This window comes from Rhincodon typus, unplaced genomic scaffold, assembly GCF_021869965.1.
Source record: "Rhincodon typus isolate 14 unplaced genomic scaffold, sRhiTyp1.1 hic_rhity00000663, whole genome shotgun sequence".
Lineage (NCBI taxonomy): Eukaryota > Metazoa > Chordata > Chondrichthyes > Orectolobiformes > Rhincodontidae > Rhincodon > Rhincodon typus.
Genome location: NW_025966301.1, coordinates 1 through 20,476, shown reverse-complemented (window position 1 = coordinate 20,476; position 20,476 = coordinate 1). Strand labels below are relative to the sequence as shown.

General features: G+C 39.2%; 1 protein-coding gene across 1 annotated transcript in view; it reads left to right on the top strand.

Annotated features, from left to right (window-relative positions):
- Positions 1-18,843, top strand: part of LOC109919632 (exportin-1) — a gene marked incomplete at its 3' end in the record, with an annotated part of 40,804 nt that extends 21,961 nt beyond the window's left edge. The window contains exons 11-17 of the mRNA XM_048621436.1: positions 2,993-3,151; positions 3,254-3,451; positions 3,877-4,015; positions 11,086-11,267; positions 16,956-17,112; positions 18,390-18,553; positions 18,709-18,843. Of these exons, the coding sequence (XP_048477393.1) occupies positions 2,993-3,151; positions 3,254-3,451; positions 3,877-4,015; positions 11,086-11,267; positions 16,956-17,112; positions 18,390-18,553; positions 18,709-18,843 (1,134 nt within the window). The remainder of the gene's footprint in view (positions 1-2,992; positions 3,152-3,253; positions 3,452-3,876; positions 4,016-11,085; positions 11,268-16,955; positions 17,113-18,389; positions 18,554-18,708) is intronic.
- Between the last annotated feature and the right edge of the window lie 1,633 nt (positions 18,844-20,476).

Below are 20,476 nucleotides of genomic sequence, written 5' to 3'. Positions count from 1 at the left end.
TAGTATGATCAGAAGCCAAGGTAATTTTACAAAGGCAAATAAATGTATTGACTAAGGTGGATAAAGGGGAGCTAGTGGATGTTGACTATGTGGGCTTTCTAAAAGATAGTTGGCTAACTATAGCAACTTGTAGTGCCTTTTTAAAAGTGCCGGAAGTGACCTATTGGCTTCACAGGAACATTTGTAAAGCAAAGAGATTCAGTGGCATGGTGGAAATGTAATTGGGCTAGTAATCCAGGTTAATGCTCTGGGATATGGGTTCGAATCCCACCTTAGCATATGGTGAAACTTGAATTCTGTAAAAATCTGGAATAAACCGCTAGCTGATATTGACCATGGTGATTGTTGTAGAAACCCACCTAGTTCACTAATGTCCTTCAGGGAAGGAAATTATCTGTCCTGACCTCCTCTGGCCAACATAATTCCAAATCCACAACAAGTGGTTGACTCTTAACTGCACTCTAGGCAATTAGGGATGGGCAATAAATGCTGGCATAACCAGCAATGCCCACATACTGAACAAATAAGGGCTATTTTAAAGGAAAAGGAGGGTATTCCAGATCTTAGAACTGAACAATTGAAGGTGATGGAGGAACAGTAATTGGAGGTGCATATTATGACTTGGGGGAATGAAGTGTGTATACTGTAGCCATATTTGCAGACAGCACAAAAATAGGTGGAAAGGCAGGTCGCAAGAGGGATGCAAATAGTTTATAAGAGACATTGACAGGTTAAGTGGGCAAAAAGTTGGACAAATGGATATAATGTTGGAAAATGCAAAGCATTTCATTTTGGAGGGGAGAACAAAAACAGAGTTTTATCTAAATGGAGAGAAACTGCCGAAAGCTACAACACAAAGGGACTTGGGTGCACTTGTGCGTGAAACACAAAGCTTGTACACAGGGTGTAACAGGTAATCAGGTAGGCGAATGAAATTGTGGCCTTTATTTCAAAAAGGTTGCAATAAAAAGTAGGCAAGCCTACTGCAACTGTACAAGGTGTTGGTGAAACTACTTCTGCAGTACTGTTAGCATTTTTGCTGCCTTATTTAAGAAAATTATTATTTCATTGCAGTAATTTCAGAGAAGGTTCACCAGGATGAGCTGGGTATGGAGGGATTGCCTTGTAGGCAAAGGCTAAACACCTTGGGATGTTACTGTATAGAAGAATGAGAGCTGATCTCAATGAAATAGCGTTTTTAAGGACCTTAATATGGTAAATGTTGAGAGGATGTTTCCCCTCGTAAGAGACCCGAGAACGAGAGGGCAGAGCCTCAGAATAAAGAGGTGCCGATTTAAAGCTGAGATGCGGAGGAATTTTGAGGGTTGAGTGTTTTTTGGAACTCTTTGCCACAGATACCTGTGGAGGCAAATTCCTTGGGTATACTTAAGGCTGAGATAGATCGTTAATCAGTAGGGGAATCAAGGAAAATGAGGTAAGTGGATGTGAGGAATGTTGAATTGGCACGGTCCTATTGAATGGTGGAGCAGGATCAAGGCCAAATGGCCTATGCCTGTCCATATTTCTTAAGGTCTTGAGAGACAGAATTGGACAAAAACAGATCCTACTGCGTGGTGAGTTGGAGGATATCGCAAAGATATGGAAGGATTTGAAATAGAGAAAAGTGAATATAAAAATGGATTTAAGCAGAAAAGAAGCTCTAATGGTGTTAAATGGCAGATCAGGATAGAGGGGTCTAATATTCTTAAAAGTTTGAAAATATAAAATAGTTGTAACATTCCCTGTATGTAGCTCCTAGACTCGCCTAAACGAAAATATATCTAAACAAGGAAGTAGTTCAGAAATGCCATTCGTAAATATAAGAAATTGTGTGGGAATACTTTTAATGTTTCAGGCTTGTGTAATTAATTGTATTTTTTTGAAGTATATGATGGGAGCTCAGCCACTGGTAATGATTTTGAAATGGAAGGGACTTTTCAGTTATGTACTTAAGCAAGGTAACATTAATGTTCTGGTTACAAAGACATGGCTGTGTGTGGATCTTCGGTACATCAGGGGAAAGATCTACTTTGGCTTCTGAAGCTAAGTGCAAGGTGCAGTAAAATTTGGTCACGTGAACTGAAAGAATAAAAATGTTATTGCAGTAAATCCAAAACAAAGTGCAACTCTGTCCTCGAAGCCCTGGGTTGTTAGTATGCAGACTTTGCTAAATAATTGCAATTTGTCAAAAGACATAGTTGAGAATTGTATCACAGCAGTAGTCAGTAATTCTCATCCTGGTGTTAATAGTCAAGTAAGTGAATTTGAAAAACAAACTTAATGCCATTTTAACAGCTTTTTATTTTGTTTTCTTTGTATTCATTTCCCACACCCTTGCCATCTTAATTGAGATCTAAATATATTTAATATAAAGCATTAAATATTAAAAAAAATATTTTATTTCAGAATGATAATTTAAAAAGATCTAACTTAAAGTGCTTCATCTGTCTCACGTGTGCCTAGCAGCACGATGGTTGTTAGTTTCAGAGCCAAAGTATCTGTCATTGGACTTTTATGGGCAGCACGGTGGCCCAGTGATTAGCACTACTGCCTCTCAGTGCCAGGGACCCAGGTTCGATTCCACCCTCGGGTGACTGTGTGGAGTTTGCATGTTCTCCCCGTGTCTGCTTGGGTTTCCTCCCACAGTCCAAAGATGTGCAGGGTAGGTAGATTGGCCATGCTAAATTGCCTGTAGTGTTCAGGGATGTTTAGTTAGGTGGGTTAGATGTGGGGAAGGGGTAGAGGAAGGAGTTGGGGTGGGATGCTCTTTGGAGGGGTGGTGTGGATTTGTTGGGCCGAATGGCCTGTTTTTAATCTGTAGGGATTCTACTCTATGAATCTGCAGTTTTATGTAAATTATATTTTATCCATAGAAGAATAATAGCCATTAGATTTGATCAGAAAGGAGCTTGTTCGTAACAGTTGAATTGTGGCTGTAGGCAATTTAATGTGGAAGTAATACTTAAGTTTTTTTTTCTTAACTTACTATTAGATGCTTCCTTTGAATACCAATATTAGAGTGGCTTATGCTAATGGAAAAGATGATGAACAGAATTTCATCCAGAATTTGAGCTTATTTCTTTGTACATTTCTGAAAGAACATGGGCAACTTATTGAAAAACGATTGAATCTAAGAGAAACACTTATGGAGGTAGGAGTTTTAGCAAATCTTTCTTTATAATGCTGTCTTAAATCATTGTGCACAACTGAGGAAAGAAAATAATTCAGTTTATATCTTTTGTATTTTCTGCAGGCTCTTCACTATATGCTGCTTGTGTCAGAAGTGGAGGAAACTGAGATATTCAAAATTTGCCTCGAGTACTGGAACCACTTGGCTTCTGAACTTTATAGGGAAAGTCCATTTTCAACACCTGCATCGCCTGTGCTTTCTGGAAGTCAACATTTTGATGTTCCTCCAAGAAGACAACTTTATTTGCCAGTGTTATCTAAGGTAAGCATTCAGCAACTGTTGATAGAAATCTGTCCTGTTCCTTCAGTACAGTTTAATCACTAGAATAAGCATTGCATTATGTTCTTTTGAGATGTACTACTGTGGAGGAAATCACACCACTTGGATTCATTGCCCTTTTGTAAATAAAATGTCTATCATTCGTTTGCTTTAATGTTCAGATTAAGATGATTTTCAATTTCATTGTAAGTGAGTGCTTATTGGAGCAACATTCTTAGTTCACTTTCATTAGAAACAGTCTTTAAAGTTGTCTGAAAATAACTGACAGCTTATTGAATTTGCTGTTTGCATATTTAAATGTTGCAGTTTAATGTGAATCATTCACTGTGACTTGATGTTCATGATGGTTGCTTGATTCGCTGTATGTATGACTGAAAATATATATATCTGTACAATATACCTGAAAGGTTCGCCTTCTAATGGTCAGTCGCATGGCTAAACCAGAAGAAGTACTTGTGGTGGAAAATGATCAAGGCGAGGTTGTACGAGAGTTCATGAAGGATACAGACTCTATCAACTTGTATAAAAATATGAGAGAAACTCTTGGTAAGGTTTTCCATTCCTCCAACTGGTATATTTATAAAGATGTCTAAAACTAAGCAAGTTGGTGGTTACAATAGCATTCCAGCATATTTCCTTGCCTGTGGACATTTTATCAACTGAAAGATCATAAGTAGGAGTAAATTCAGTGAGATCATGGCTGTTCTGATTGTGGCCTTGCCATTGCTTCCTATATAGCCCCATAAGCTCTAACTCCTTTGTTAATCAAAAATCTGCCTAACTGAGCCTTGAATGCATTTGCCCAAATGCCACTGCTTTCTGAAGATTCCAAAGTATTATCACTTGTGATAATTCAGTCTTCTTGTGACCTTCCTAACACTTGCCTATACCAGCATTCTAGCTTTTTGAAATTCATGTATTAGGGCACCCAAAACCTCTGCACCACAGATTTCTGCAGTCTCCCTTAAATAATATTCAGCCTTTCCATTGTCAAAGTGGGCAAGTTTGCATTTTGTCATTATTATACTTCATCTGCCAAATTTTTGACAACAACTTATCTATATCCCTTGCAGACTCTTCACACTTTGTTTTCCTACTGATCTTTGTCGTCAGCAAATTTAGCTGCCATAAGCTTATTCCCTTCATCCAAGTTATCAATATCCTTGTTATTTGGTCATGGTATATTGCGAACCTAATCAATGACACCAATTATTGCTTTTCCTGGATTTCCCTGGAAAAGCTGCCTCCCTGAAGAGATGTAGCCTTTGGGATGTAAGACACCGGGAGTTTTGTTGGGAAGGGAGTTCAGGATTTTAACCCAGCAACAGTGAAGGAATGGCAGTATATTTCCAAGTTAGGATGGTGAATGGCTTGAAAGGGAACTTGCGGGCCATGGTGTTCCCATGCATCTGCTGCCCTTTCCTTCTAGATAGCAGAGTTTGGGAGGTGTTGTTGTCAAAAAACCTTGTTGAATTGTTGCAGTGTGTCTTGTAGATAATACACTGTCACTGTGCGTTGGTGGTGAAGGTAATAAAATTTGAAAGTGGAACAGGTCCAGATCAAGTGAGCTGTTCTATCGGGAATAGTGTCAAACTTTGAGTGTTGGACTTGATTAGACCAGTGGAGACTATTCCATCACAATCCCAACTTGTACCTTGTAGATGGTAGACAGGATGGGAGACTGAGGTGAGTTACATACTGCAGAATTTCTAGCCTCTGACCTGCTTTTGGAGCCACAGGATTTATACAGCTGGCCCAGTTCAGTTTCTAGTCAATGGTAACTGTAAGACCATAAGGTAAAGGAGCAGGATTAGACCATTTGGCCCATCAAATGGCTTTGCCATGGCTGATACCTTTTTAAAACCCCATTCTCCAGTCTTCTCCCTGTAACAATTGATCCCCTTGCCAGTCAAGAGCCTATCTATCTGTCTAGTACACTCGGTGTTGAGTTCCACAGATTAACCCTCCTCTGAAGAAATTCCTCCTCATCTCAGTTTGAAAAGGGTCATCCCTCAACTCTGAGCCTTTGCCTTTGGGTCCTAGTCTCTCCTACAAGTGGAAACATCTTCTCCATGTCCTCTTTATCCAGGCCTCTCTGTATTCTGTAAGCTTCAATCAGATAACCCCTCATCCTTCTCAACTCCATCGAGTACAGACACAGAGTCATCAACTGCTCCTTGTGTGATGAGCTCTTCATCCCCAAGATCATTCTTTTAAACTTCCTCTGGACCCCCCCCAACACCAGCACATCTTTCCTTCGATACTGGGCCCAAACTGCTCACAATATTCTAAATTCAGTCTGAACAGAGCCTTGCACCGTCTCAGCAGTGCGTCTCTGCTCTTGTATTGTAGCTCTCTTGAAACGAATGCTAACATTGCATTTGCCTTTCTAGCTGCCAACTGAACCTGCATGTTTAACATTTAACAGCATCCTGAACTAGGATAATCAAGTCCCTTTTGCACTTCAGATTTCCAAAGCCTTTCCCCAGTTAGGAAATAGTCCCCGCCTCTTCTTCCTATCAGAGTGCATAACCTCACACTTTACCATAGTGTTTGCAACTGTTTTGCCTGCTCTCCTAGCCTAAGCAAATCCTTCTTCAGCCTTACCTCTTCCTGAACACTGCCCATCCTTCCACATATCTTTGTGTCATCTGCAAACTTGGCAACACTGCCCTCAGTTCCTTTGTCCAGATTGTTTAATTTATAACATGAATGGCTATGGTCGCAACACTGACCCCTGTAGAACTAAACTAGTCAGTGGCTACTATCCTGAAAAAGACCCCTTTTTTTTTCCTGTCTGCCTTCTGCCGGTCAGCCAATCCCCTATCCATGCCAGTACCATGCCCCTAACACCATGAGCTCTTTTATTTAGCAGACTCGTGTGCGGCTCCTTGGCAGAGGCCTTCTGGAAATCCAAATAATTGTGTCCACTTGCTCTCTTTGAGTAACCTGCTTGTAACTTCCTCCAAGGAATTCTAACAGATTTGTCAGGCTTGACTTCCCCTTGATAAAACCACGCAGGCTCAGCCCTATTTTACCATGCACTTCCAAGTACTTTGCAATCTCATCCTTAATAATGGACTCTTAAAATCTTACCAGTGACTGAGGTTAGACTAACCGGCCTATAATTTCCTGTGTTCTGCCTCCTTCTCTTAAACTGCGATGTTACATTAGCCATTTTCAGCCCTCCCTGACTCCAGTGATTCCTGAAAGATGACCATCAATACCTGCACAATCTCCTTAGCTGTCTCCTTCAGAACTCTGGGGTATAGTCCATCTGGCATGGGTGATGTATCCATGTTCAGACCTTTCAGCTTCCTTAGTGACAGTTGCTATAGTCACCTTTACCCTCGACTCGCTTGGAGTGCTGGTGTCTTCTGCTGTGAAAACTGATGCAAAGTACCTATTCTGCTCTTCTGCCATTTCTTTGTTTCCCATTACTACTTTTCTGTCATAATTTTCCAGTCATCATTGTCTGCTCTTGCCCCTCTCTTACTTTTTAGATATCCAAAAAAAAATGCATGCAATCTTTTTGTATTACAAACTAGCTTAATCTTATATTTTATCTCCACCCCTCCCTCCAGCCCCCATTGCCTTTAGAGTTATCCTCTGCTGGTTTTTAAAGACTTCTAAGTTTTTCCTCTAATGTTCAGCATGTTGTATACCTTTTCTTCTAGTTTATGCTGTCCCTGACTTTGCTTGTTAGCCATTGTTACCATGTCCTGTCCTTAGTAGGTTTCTTCTTCCTTGGATGAATTTCTGCTGTGCCTCCTGAATTGTCCCCAGAAACTACTTCATTGCTACTCCACCGTCTTCTAGGCTTCCATTCCAATTACCTGGCCAGCCCTTTTGTCGTGTCTTTGTAGTTACCATGTAGTAACTTCCTAGGGTGTTGGTAGTAAGGAATTCAGCAATGATAATGCCATTGAATACCCAGGAGCAATGGTTAGATTTGTCTTTTTCTGGAAATAGTCATTGCATGAACTTGTGAGAAAAGTATGTAACTTGACACTAATCAGCCAAGCCTGGATGTTGTCCAGGTCTTGTTAAAAATCGATGTGGTCTTTTTCAACATCAGAGGTGTGGCGACTAATGCTGAATGTTGTGCAAATATCCAGTCTTATGTTGGAGGGGCAATCATTGATGAAGTAGCTGATGAATGGTTCTAGGACACCTCTTGGAGGAATTCCTATAATGAATTCTTGGCGCTGAGACTACTGACTTCCAGCAACCACAATTGTCTTCATTTGTGCTCGGGTATGATGCCACCCAGCAGAGTTGTCCCTTAATCCCACTAATTCAGTTTTGGTAGGGCTCTTTGACATTTTCAGTCATGTGCTGTCTTGAAATGAAGGGCAGTCACTCTCACCTGACCTCTGGAGTTTACCTTTTCCTTTTTTTTGTCTATGCTTTCAATTAAGTCAGAAGCCAAGTGGCACTGGTGGAACCCAAACATTGAGCATCAGTGAGCAGGTTGTTCCTTTGCTGATTTGGTATTTTGATTGTAGATAGTTGAGTCCTCCTCGTAAATCCAGATTGAAAATGACTCTGTGGTGGATGTAATGTATATGGACTTCAATAAGGCATTCAACAAGGTTCCTCCTAGTGGACTTGTTAGCAAGGTTAGATCACGTGGAATATAGGGAGAACCAGCCATTTGAATACAGAACTGGCTCACAGGTAAGATTCAAGGGTGGTCATGAGGGTTGCTTTTCAGACTGGAGGCCTGTGACTCAACTATCTACAATCAAAATACCAAATCAGCAAAGGAACAACCTGCTCACTGATGCTCAATGTTTGGGTTCCACCAGTGCCACAAGGATTGGTGCTGGGTCCACTGCTTTTCGTTATTTATATAAATGATTTGGATATGAACACAGGCGGCCTGGTTAGTAAGTTTGCCAACGACACCACCAATTTTCGTGTCAATGGACATCCAGGAAGATTACCTCCAGAGTACAATGGGACCTTGATTAGATGGGCCGGTGGGCTGAGGAGTGGCAGGTGGAGTTTAATTTTGATAAATGTGAGGTGCTGTATTTTGGAAAGGCAAATTGGGGCAGGACTTATGCACTTAATGGTAAGGTCCTAGGGAGTGTCGCTAAACCAAGACTGCAGTTTCATAATTCCTTGTACGTGGAATTGCAGATAGACAGGATAATGAAGAAAGTGTTTGGTATGCTTGCCTTTATAGGTCAGTGTGTGGAGTATAGGAGTTGGGTGGTCATGTTGCGGCTGTACAGGACATTGGTTTGGCCACTTTTGGGATACTATAATTTGGAATTTTGGAGGAAGTAGTGGCGGCTGGTACAATTGCAACATTTAAAAGGCATCTGGATGGGTATATGAATAGGAAGGGTTTAGAGGGATATGGGCCAAAAGCTGGCAAATGGGACTAGATTAATTTAGGATATCTAGTCAGCATGGATGCTTTGGACCGAAAAGTCTGTTTCTATGCTGTCCACCTCTAAAACTCTGGCTCATTTATCCTGACTCACTGCTTCCTGTTGGTAACAAATCCCTACCCACGAGGTCTTGTGTTTTTTTTTGTGGTGCCTTTGCCACCCTTTCAGAAAGGAGAGAGAGAGAGAAAACTGAACTAATATCTAACATCAGTCATAGAATAAACACTTGAATCTATAATAAGGATGTGATAACAGGACATAATGGTAGGATTGGACAATTAATATGGATCCAAAAAATTGAAATTCTGTTTAACCAACCTGTTGGAGTTTTCTTAGGATGCAGCTTGAAGAATTGACCAGAGAGAACTAGTGAATATGATATGATAGACTTTTAGAAAGCTTTTGATAAGGTCCCATATGAGGTTAATAAGCAAAATTAGTACATGTAGAACTTGAGGGAATATATTGACATGGATTGAATACTGGTCATCAGACAGAAAACCCAGTTGGAACGAATGGATCATTTTTCTGGTTGACTTGTTAGTTGGGTACTAAAGAATTGGTGCTTAGTCCGCAGCTATTTACAATTTATAATCAAAGATTTGGGAGGGGAATTAAATTTAACACTTGGAGTTTGTGGATGACACCAAAACTAGATGGAAGTGTGAGTTAAACAAAAGTTGTAAGGACACTTAAAGTGGATTTGGAGAGGCTAGGTGAATGGGCCCAAACTCAACAAATACTGCAACATGGGGAAATGTGAGGCTTTTGACTTTAGTAGCAAAAGTAGAAGTGGTTTTTTTTTTTTTAAAATGGTCCAAAACTGAAAAAGCTTGATCCTCGGAGTTGTGTCCTTGTTCATGAGTTACTGAATATTCACGTGCAAGCATAACAAGAGCAATTGAGTATATAAGTAAAAAGATCTTACTGCAATTATATAGAGCCTCGGTTAGATGTCACCTGAAGTGTTATGTACAGTTTTGGTCTCCTTGCCTCTTCTGATTCTGCCAATTCCTTGTACCCATTATCAATTCCACAGTATCGCCCTCTAACAGACTGACACTCACGCTAGCTGAACTTTTTTTTAATATGGCTGTGAATAATTCAACTGCCATGTCTAGGTGGAGGAAAGACCACACATGCACAAAGGGGAAGCTGACAGCATTTGGAAGCAATGGACATTTTTATAACAACTATAATGGGTGGAAAAACTTCCAAATGAAATGGGAACCTGGCCATTGCTATTGTCCCTATGATATTTTTTTCACGTTTCTCAGGTGGTATCTTGGAAATTACTTGTGGAAAGAATACAGGTTTAATAACTGCAAAGTTTAGCAGAAATGAATCAGCAGAGGCTATTCACTAAGGCTGTTTGGAGTTAGATAACTAATTTAAATATTAATCCGGGAGGAGAACAAAGAGGCTTTTGGGACCAACCAGCACTGCCCCTGCCCCAGCCCCAGCCCCAGATTGAAGTACCACAAGGATATGCGAGGGAATACAAGTGGAAGCAGAGGCAGCATGGGATTGGCCATCACTTTTAAAAGCCAATGTGAAATAAAGGTGGTGCAGTATGTGCATGTGCTTAGACTAACATCACTGTATCCTACATGTGACATTTGGAGTGCATTTGTGAATGCATCCTGAATCTCGTAATTGACAGCTGTCAATGGCCCTGTCCATGCATCTAGTGTCCGTTTTTTTTTTTATCAGCTATTTTGGCATCTGGAGTAATTCCTCTTTTTTTATATATTAGTTGGAGTTCTTAACTATGACAAGGTTTAAACTCCTAAAAAGATTTTAAATGGACAGAAACTATTTTTGCTCTGTGGGGACTCTGGGATCTGTGAACATATTAGATGCAGACCAGTTGAGTAAAGTTAGAAATCACGTCCTACAGGCAAAGTCTGGTAGAAATTTGGAACTCTTCTGCAAATGGAAATCCATGCCAAGTCAGTTAATTTTGAAATTGAGGTTGATAGGTTGTTGACCATTAAAGGTACTGAGGGATATGGGAAAATATTATCTTATGTTAAACATTAGCCACAATCTCATCGAATGGTAGATTAGCACCAACAGCCTGTATGGTGTATTTCTATCCCTATATTGCTGTAAATCATTTTTGACAAAGTCTAAATTATAGACATGTATAACCACCTTCAATTGTGGGTCTGTAAGGAGAAAAACTGTTCTGGAATTTTTTTTTTGCAGTATACCTTACTCATTTGGATTATGCAGATACAGAACGTATTATGACTGACAAACTTCACAACCAGGTAAATGGTACTGAATGGTCATGGAAAAATTTGAACACCCTCTGTTGGGCTATTGGCTCAATTAGCGGCGCTATGCATGAGGAAGATGAGAAGAGATTTCTGGTGACTGTAATAAAAGTAAGTGTAATATTTCTAATGACTTTGCCTGGAAAATTGGAAGTTTTTTTTTTGAGTAACACAGTTGCATACACGTAAATAAAGTGAGTACTGCAAAATCTATTTTGAATAAATTTGCCAGATCTAATGTGTGGAGGACTAATCAGAATGCCCGGTGTATCTGAATTTATATTATTGATTGACCAGAATACTGATTCACGCGTTGGTACTTCAGTTGGTGAATGTTGGCATCAAGAGCTGGACTTGTAATATCCACAGTATGGATAATATTGAATATCTTGAAATATAGTTAGGTGGAATGTATGTTCCTGAAGTGTCAGCACTATGTTGCTTGAAAAAAGAAACAGAACTTGAGAGCAATGCCCTGTAGTATATGCAAAAAGTGTTTTGCGCAAAGACTTTGCTGATGGCATTCACTGCACAAAATGATATAGGAAAAAAACATGGATGATTTGTCATGGATGCACAAAGGAAGCAGTATGGAGGTCGGAGTCATCTAATTGGTAGTTAAAAGTCTTGACATTTACTGTATATTGAGAACAGGGATGTAGGCCCAAGGAAGACTAAATAAGAACACTATAAACAGCTTTTTTGAAACAAGGGGTTATCCATCTGTTTAGAATTACATATCATCAGTAGATAGAGGTTTTGTTTCTGGGGGCTAAATATTTGATTTTGTACCTGTAACCAGTGGTCCTGAATGCCATAGATCCATAATGAAGATTAGATTACATGTGGAAAGACTACAAAGTCATGAACATTTATTTTTAAACAAACATTGGGCAGTATATTTAAAAGCTTGAATGTAGGTCGTGCAGTGGAACTTTGAGGACTTATTCTGGATTGAACTGACTAGAGAATGTGATATCAGTGTGATAATACTACTAAATTACTCTGCAGTAATTGAATGTCTATATTGCAATGAAATTTAGAATGGAAAAAGGAGGTTTCTGTTGGTTTACACCAAAAAGTAGCCACAAGAACCTTTGCTACCCGAATTGGTTTTACGTGCATGTTAGTGGAAGCAAAAACACTGGAATCAATCTGGGAGGCTGCTAGATGGGCCACAGGTTTTTATAGAAGATTGGTTTTATATGGGCTTTATAAATTTCCTCCTATGCTTAGCTTTATGAATAATGTTAACTCATTTTGCTGTAGAGTTAACTTTCCTGCTGAAAGCTTTATAAGTACAAATGTTATAGAAGCACAATACTGGTAACGTGCATTTTATATTTGTACATACTTCTTATTATCACTGAAGAATGCATTTGTTATTCCCACCCCAAGGACCAGTGACACTTAGTCCCCAAGTTCTAGATTTCCCTCATAGCCCCAAGGTGAAACCATTATCACACCCTGAAAAAGTCCTCAGCAACTTTGTTTCAATCAGATTACCTCTGATTCTTCCAAACTAGAATAAGCACAGGCTCAACCTTTCCTCATAAGGCAAAACCCTTCATCCCAGGAGGCAGCCAAGTGAACCACCTAAGTGTTTTCAATGAACATGTATCCTTCCTTGAGCAAGGATACCAAAACCACTCTGTACTCATGGTGCTTTCTTATCAAAGCCCTGAACTGTTGTAAAAACACTTAAAATTTTACACCGTTTACAACACAGAAAGAGACTGCACATTCTGTCTTGCCTGCACCAGCTGAGAAAAATGCGTCACCCAGTCTAATCCCACTTTCCGGTTTTTAGTCCATAGAGCTGCAGGTTATAACACTTGAGATTCATATACAGGCGTCTTTTTTTAAAGGCTCAAGAGTTCTCCCTCTTTGACTTTTCAAGCAATATGTTCCAGACTTCTACCACCCTTTCAGATAAAATACTTTTCTTAATCTATCGTATGATCTTTCTGTCAATCACTTTAAATCTACACTTGCTAATCACTGACCTCTGCTAAGTATGTCCTTCTCATCTACACTGTCCAGGCCCCTTATGGTTTTGTACTTCTCAATCAGATCTCCCCTCAGCCTCCTTTTGTAAAAGGAGAAACAACCTCAGTCAACCAATTTCTCCCCCATAATTGTGTTTTTCTAGTCTTCACACCACCATTTGTGTAGATCTCTAGTCTGCATTCTGGAGTGGAATTAAGTGTAATGAGGTGACCAGAACTGCGCACAGTCCTCCAGTTTGGCCTAACTAATGATTTATATAGTTCCAGCATAACCTCCCTTCTCTTGAATATTCTGTACCTCAGCTCATAAAAGAAGGGATTGCTGATGCCACCTTAACCACCCTATTAACCTATTCTGCTACCTTCAGGTGCATATAGACACTTACTCTGAAATTCCTCATTTCCTCTCCAGTTATTAATAGTTAAACATTATCTTGCTTTGTTTGACTACTCCAAATGCATCACCTTACATTTCTGGGTTGAATTCCACCTGTGACTTTTCTGTCCACCTAAGCAGTCCACTAAGATCTTCCTGCAATCTGCAGCTAGCCGCCTCACTATCAGCCACACTGCCAATTTCTTATTGTCTGCAAAATTGATCTTCTCCATTATCCTTTGTTCCTACCACTGACACAAATTTGTATTCAGCTTGCTGCATCACCCAGCACTTTTTCAACTTGTCTGCCATGTTGGACCTTGTCAAAAGCCTTGGTAAAATCTTTATAGACCCCACAGATGCCACTAGCCTCATCAATTCTGCTTGTTACTACTCAAAAAAAAGTCAAGTTAGTCAGTCCTGGTTTTCCCATGTTAAGTCCAAGCTGACTCTCCTTGATCCTTTCTAAATGACAGTGTATGCACCCTCTCAATTGATTGCAACAATTTTCTCAGTCCTGTACTAAGTTTAGACTGGCTGACTTGTACTTTTGGGTCTGTCCCTTGCTTCCTTTTTAAACAAAGGTGCAATGTTAGTTCTCCAAGTCTCTGACACAGCACCAAGTCTGTTGAGGATTGGAAAATGGTTAGACCTTTCACTATTTCCTCCCTAACTTCTTTTAACAGTCTGGAGTACATTGCATTCGAACATCATGATTTACTACTTTTAATGTGTGCTCGTCCCACTCATTCTTCTTCTTGTCCAACTTTTATTGCATTGAATACTTCACACTCTTCCAGAACTGAAAACTAATGCATCGTCCCACTCTTTGTGAAGACAGAAGCAAAACTTTTCACTAAGAGCTGTACAACATCATCTGCCTCTTTACAAAGGTTACTTTTTTGGACTTTTGTGTGCTGTTCCTTTCGTTCTCCTGTATTCTGATTTTACCTTAGATTTGCTTGCCAATATCTTCCTGTCTTTTTTTGTTTGCTACCTTAATTTGCTCTTTGATTTTACCTCTCCATACTCTATACTTGCAACATTTTTTTATTATCAAGTTCTCTGTGGTAAACATACATTTTCTTTCTGTCTTTAAATTTCTTCACATCTGGGGGTCTCTAGATTTGGCCATCTCACCCATTTTTCTGAGAGTGTGTTCACAATTAATACTTTGAGTGTGAATTCCTTGTGTGCCTGTCACTGCTGTAACACTGATTTACCTTCAAATAGCTGTTACCACTCAACTTTTGCTAAATCATTCAGCTTAGTAAAATTAGTGTCGCCCTAATTTTGAACTCTATCTCCTGTTCTATCTTTGCCCTTTTCTGTAGTTATGTTAAAGCTATCTGGATTGTGAGGACAACAACCAAAATACTCTCCCACTGGCACACTTTTGACCTGCTCAACGTCATTTCCTAAAATTAAGTCCAGAGCTACACCTTCTCTTAAATAAAATAAAGAAGTGCGGGTGCTGAAGATCTCAAATGAAAGACAGAAATTGCTGGAGAAACTCGGCACGCCTGGACAGAAAGCAAAGTTAACATTTTTGAGAACAGTGACCCTTCAGAACTTTCTGCATCTCCTTTTGTTGGTCTTACCACATGCTAAATAAATTCTCCTGAATGCACACCAAGAAATGTGCTCTGTCAGTTCCTTTCAAACTAAAATAATCTTAGTCAGTAGCGGGGTACTTAAAATCCTACTGTTTTTGCACTTCTCCAAGATTCACGTAGGTATTTACTCTTCTATCTGCCTCTGACTGTGGAGGTTTGTAGTACATTCTCAAGTGTGACTGCCCCTATTTTTTTCCCTTCGTGAAATGTAAAGTTACCATAGTCCCAGAGGGTCGTAGGGCTGCTCTGTCCTCAGATGATTGTGGGTAAGATTAACCTGAGAGTCACCATGCCAAGGTGAGGGGCAAAGTTGAGAAAGTAGAACCTTTTATGGTAACCACAGCTAGTGTGGGAATTGAACCCGCAATGTTTTGTCATTGCGTCTCTGCAAACCAGCTATACAGCCAACTGAGCCCATTGTTTCAGTTAGTTCCTTTAATTCAATCCATATAGACTAATTTATTCCATCTTGCGTACTACTCCTTCTGATAATTATAATGGTTCCTTTGATCAAAACCCATTCCTTTCTTATCCCCTGTCTCGCTTATCTGAAAATCCTTTAATCAGGAGCTGTCATTCTTGTCCCTCCTTAAGTCAAGTTTCTGTAATACTTGTGACAACATACTGCAGCGTTTCTATCTGCCCTCAACTTGGCTATTGTATTTACTATACTCCTTGCATTGAAGTATATACCTTTTTGAATAGTACCAAACATTTTCAAAAAAAATTTCTAACCTTTCTACCATCTACATTCAGACTCGTACTCTCTTTTTTTATGTCTTCCATTTTCACTTGACTTTGTTCCAGTTGAATCTGACTACAGGTGCCTTTTCTCCTGCCAAATGTCCCTATTTTAACACTCCATCCACCTCAATAAAGATCTCTATTCTATTTCACTTCATAATCACTTCCAAATTGTTTTAAACAAAAAATAGGAATTGCTGGAAAAGCTTAGCAGGTTTGGCAGCATCTGTGGAGACAAATGAGAGTTAACATTTTAGGTTGAGTGAACTTTCCTCAGAACCCTGACCTTTACTCAATCCGAAACATTAACGCTTGTTTCTCTCCACAGGTGCTGCCAGACCTGCTGAGCTTTTCCAGCAATTTCTATTTTTGTCTCTGATATACAGCATCTGCAGTTCTTTTGGTTTTTCTTTTGGTCCAAATTGTTCTATCTGTGTCCTAACTTGGTGATTTCATGTACAAGGACAATTATAACAAAAGCAATTCTAAGGAGAAAATAATTAAATTTACTATTTCTCCTTCAGCCTTCATTCCAATGATCAACTCAACATTTTTAAAACAATCTTAGTTAACAGTAAGGGTATATTAGACAGCACCTACAAACCTATAATCACTTCCATCTAGAGGGACAAGGGCAACAAATACATGTGAGCACCTGCAAGTCACTTAGTGTTCGGACTTGAAAATATATTGTTGTACCTTTTCTGGCTGGGTCAAAATCCTGAAACACTCTCCCTGTCAGCATTGTGGGGGTCTTCAGCAAATGAACTGCAGTGTTTTCAAGAAGACAACCTCACTACCATCTTCTCAAGGGGATCTAGAGATGGGCACAAATGCTGGCTCAGTCAGCGACGTCCAGATCCCATGAATAAATGAAAACAATTAGAAGACAGTGGTTTCTAACATCCTATCTGGTGATAGAAAAAGGTTGTTAATTGCTGCATATATACCGTTTACTTTTCTCTCGCAAACAAGTTTTTGAATTTAGTGCCTAAATCCTCACGGATTTTCTGTTTGGATTCAAATTGTAATATTTATTCTCTTAACTTCGCAGGATCTTTTAGGACTGTGTGAGCAGAAAAGGGGTAAAGACAACAAAGCCATTATTGCTTCCAATATCATGTATATTGTGGGTCAGTACCCACGTTTCTTGAGAGCTCACTGGAAGTTTTTAAAGACTGTTGTTAACAAACTCTTTGAATTTATGCATGGTAAGTTTGTTACATTGGAAAAGGAAGAAACACCAGTTTTTTTTTAAAAAGTGCATATATAAAAGAAATTTCCTGCAGCTATATGATGAACTCTCTAATTCCATCTGAATCATTAATTTTACAATTGGATTCACAGTATTGTTTGAAGATGTAGATTAAGGGAACAATCTGTTTATTGTGAAATATGTAGTTTCTATTTGTGCACTATTTGAAAGTAAGAAAAATTTTTTTTTTTCCATTTTGCAAGAGGAGTGGATTATTTGCCTTGACTGATGAGGTCCTTTCACAAGTAAACCAGTCTGTCTGGCATTGTCATTTTTTAAAAACTAAAGCAGATCTAGAAGCATTGTAAATTTGAACAGGTGAAGGCTAATCCCCCATGGCTGATTATCCAACTCTATACCCTGTTCCTGCTTTCTCCATGTACGTTTTGATCCCTTTAGCCGTAAGAACTATTATCTAACTGCCCCCTCATAAACGTTCACTGTTTTGACCTCAGCTACTTTCTATGACAGAATTTCACCGGCTTTCCGCTCTCTGGGTGAAGAAATTTCTCTGCTTCGCAGTCTAAAAGGCCTGCCCTATATTCTTAAACTGTGCCCCCGGTTCTGGGCTCAGTGGTTGTTCGGAACATCTTTCCTGCATTTACACTGTCTAGTTCTGTTAAAATGTTGTTTCTATATGATCTTTCCTCCTCCACCACCACCACCACCATCCTCCACCCCAACCCCCACCATTCTTCTACACTCTAGTCATCATGTAGTCTCCACTGAACTAATCTCTTTTCATACCTCAGTCCTGCCATTTCAGGAATCTGAGGAAAGATCACTGGACCTTAAATGTTAACCCTGTTTTCTTTCCACAGATGCTGCCAGATCTGCTGAGCTTTTCCAGCAATTACTATTCTTGCTTCAGTAAACTGCTCAATAGACAGATGGGTTCTTGATTTAACAGCTCCTGCGATGATGTGATACTCTTTCATTAGTCTTAAGCTAAAAGTTAACTTCTATAACATCGTCATGCCCAAGAGTAGGACTTGAAACAACAACTTTTTTTGGTTTTGAGATGACACTAATCTTGGCAAGGTGACATTGCATGAGCTTCATCTGCTCCTGATGTAGTATTGTAGCTTTTTTACTAAGGCAGTATAAGAATGATCTGTTGTTCCTGAATAAATTGCATTTGAATTTTGAGACTCAAGCATTTTTATGGCAAAAAAAACTTGGGTCAGACAGTGAGTTTTTTAAAAGTATGTTCATTTTGATTTACGAATTTAGAAACCCATGATGGAGTTCAAGATATGGCTTGTGATACTTTCATTAAAATTGCACAAAAATGTCGTCGCCACTTTGTTCAGGTCCAAGTTGGTGAAGTAATGCCATTCATCGATGAGATCCTGAATAATATAAATACTATAATCTGTGATCTTCAGCCACAGCAGGTAAGGTTACTTATTGGTTTGAAAAAAAAATTTAGATACTTTGACAGTTTATAAAAATGCCGATTGAAAGGCAAACATGCAAATGATTTTGATTTCCTTTTTAGAATACTTTGGTTTAATAATATTTTTAAAGTTTATACTTTCATGGTCAATAGGTTCACACATTTTATGAAGCGGTTGGCTATATGATAGGTGCTCAGACTGACCAGGCTGTTCAAGAACATTTAATAGAAAAATATATGATGCTTCCAAATCAGGTCTGGGACAGTATAATTCAGCAGGCAACTAAAGTAAGTAATGGTGTTTTTGTTTTAAATATTGGAAAGTTTAAATGCTCATTTAGTTTCTTAAATTATAAGTGTACTTTATTCTTGCCATGAAAGTGTGATTCTTGACATTCAGTAGTATTTTTAAACCAGAGTAATTGGAACAGCATACTTGATGTTGCACCTTTCAAGGGAATATTCACCTGCACCCCTAGGTGTCTTTGTTTCGCAACACTCCCCAGGGCCCTACCATTATACTTTATATAAATGTTTCCTCTTCACCCATGCCCTTGCTGATTTTTCCTCTTTTAGTTGCATTTATTGAACTTTCCTCGTGATTCCCTGAATAACAATTTTTATTTTAAGGCATGAATTTTGCAGAAAAAAGCTTACCGTAAGAGACAGTCGATTGAATTTTGTAGTGATCTTGTTACAGGATTTTTAAAAACTTTGTCCCCTACCTAATTTTATGGAGACTGGAAAGAAGACAGCAAAAAAAAGTGCAATTAGAATCACTAAAACAATAAAGACTGGGATTAATTTTTTTTGTATCCGCCTGTACTGAATTATCTTGTGCAGAAATCACGAATTTCTAGACTTTCAAGCATCAACCGTGATTTACTTTGGTAAACTAATTCTCATCAGTGTGGTCTATTTGCCATTACTGATGTCTTCATGGAAGTGATGCACACAATGGGTGGCATGGTGGCTCACTGGTCAGCACTGCTGCCTCATAGTGCCAGGGACCCAATTCTATCCTTGGGTCACTATCTGTGTGGAGTTTGCATGTTCTCCCAGTGTCTGCATGGGTTTCTGCCAGGTGCTTCACTTTCCTCCCACAGTCCAAAGACTGCTTTGTGAATAAAGAAGGTATTGTCAGTAAGTTTGCAGATGACACCAAAGTTGGTGGTGTAGTGGATAGTGAAGAAGGCTATCTCAAGAGTACGAGACCAAGGATTGGCAAATGGGGTTTAGTTTAGATAAATGTGAGGTGTTGCATTTTGGTAAGGCAAACCAGGGCAGGACTTGTACTATTAATGGTAGGGCCCTGGGAAGTGTTGCCAAACAAAGACACCTAGGGGTACAGGTGAATATTCCCTTGAAAGTTGCATTGCAGATAGATAGGGTGGTGAAGAGGGCTTTTGGCACGCTTGCCTTTATTGGTCAGTGCATTGAGTGTTGGAGTTGGGACATCATGTTGTGGCTGTACAGAACATTGGTGAGGCCATTTAGTGTTTATTCCATTCAGTCGTCGGATGTGGGTTTCACTGGCATTTGTTGCCCATCCCTAATTACCCTTGAATTGGAATGGCTCACCATACCATTTCAGACAGTAGTTGAGGCATCCATGTTGCTTTGGTCTTGATTTGCATGTAGCAGATTTCTTTCCCTGAAGAACATTAATGAACCAAATGAGTTTTTACAATGTGTGGTAGTTTTACAGTCATCGTTATGGAAACTAGCTTCATATTCCAGATTTATTCATTGAACAGTATGCTGTAAGGAGAAAATAAGTTCTAAAGAATATATTAACATTCAGACTAATTCTGTTTTGAAATTGTTTTATGAGCATTGTGTTTATTATGTAGAAACTTTTATGTATACTCAACCTTATTTAAATCCTCTAATTTTGTTCTGTGTGTATTGCAATGATGAT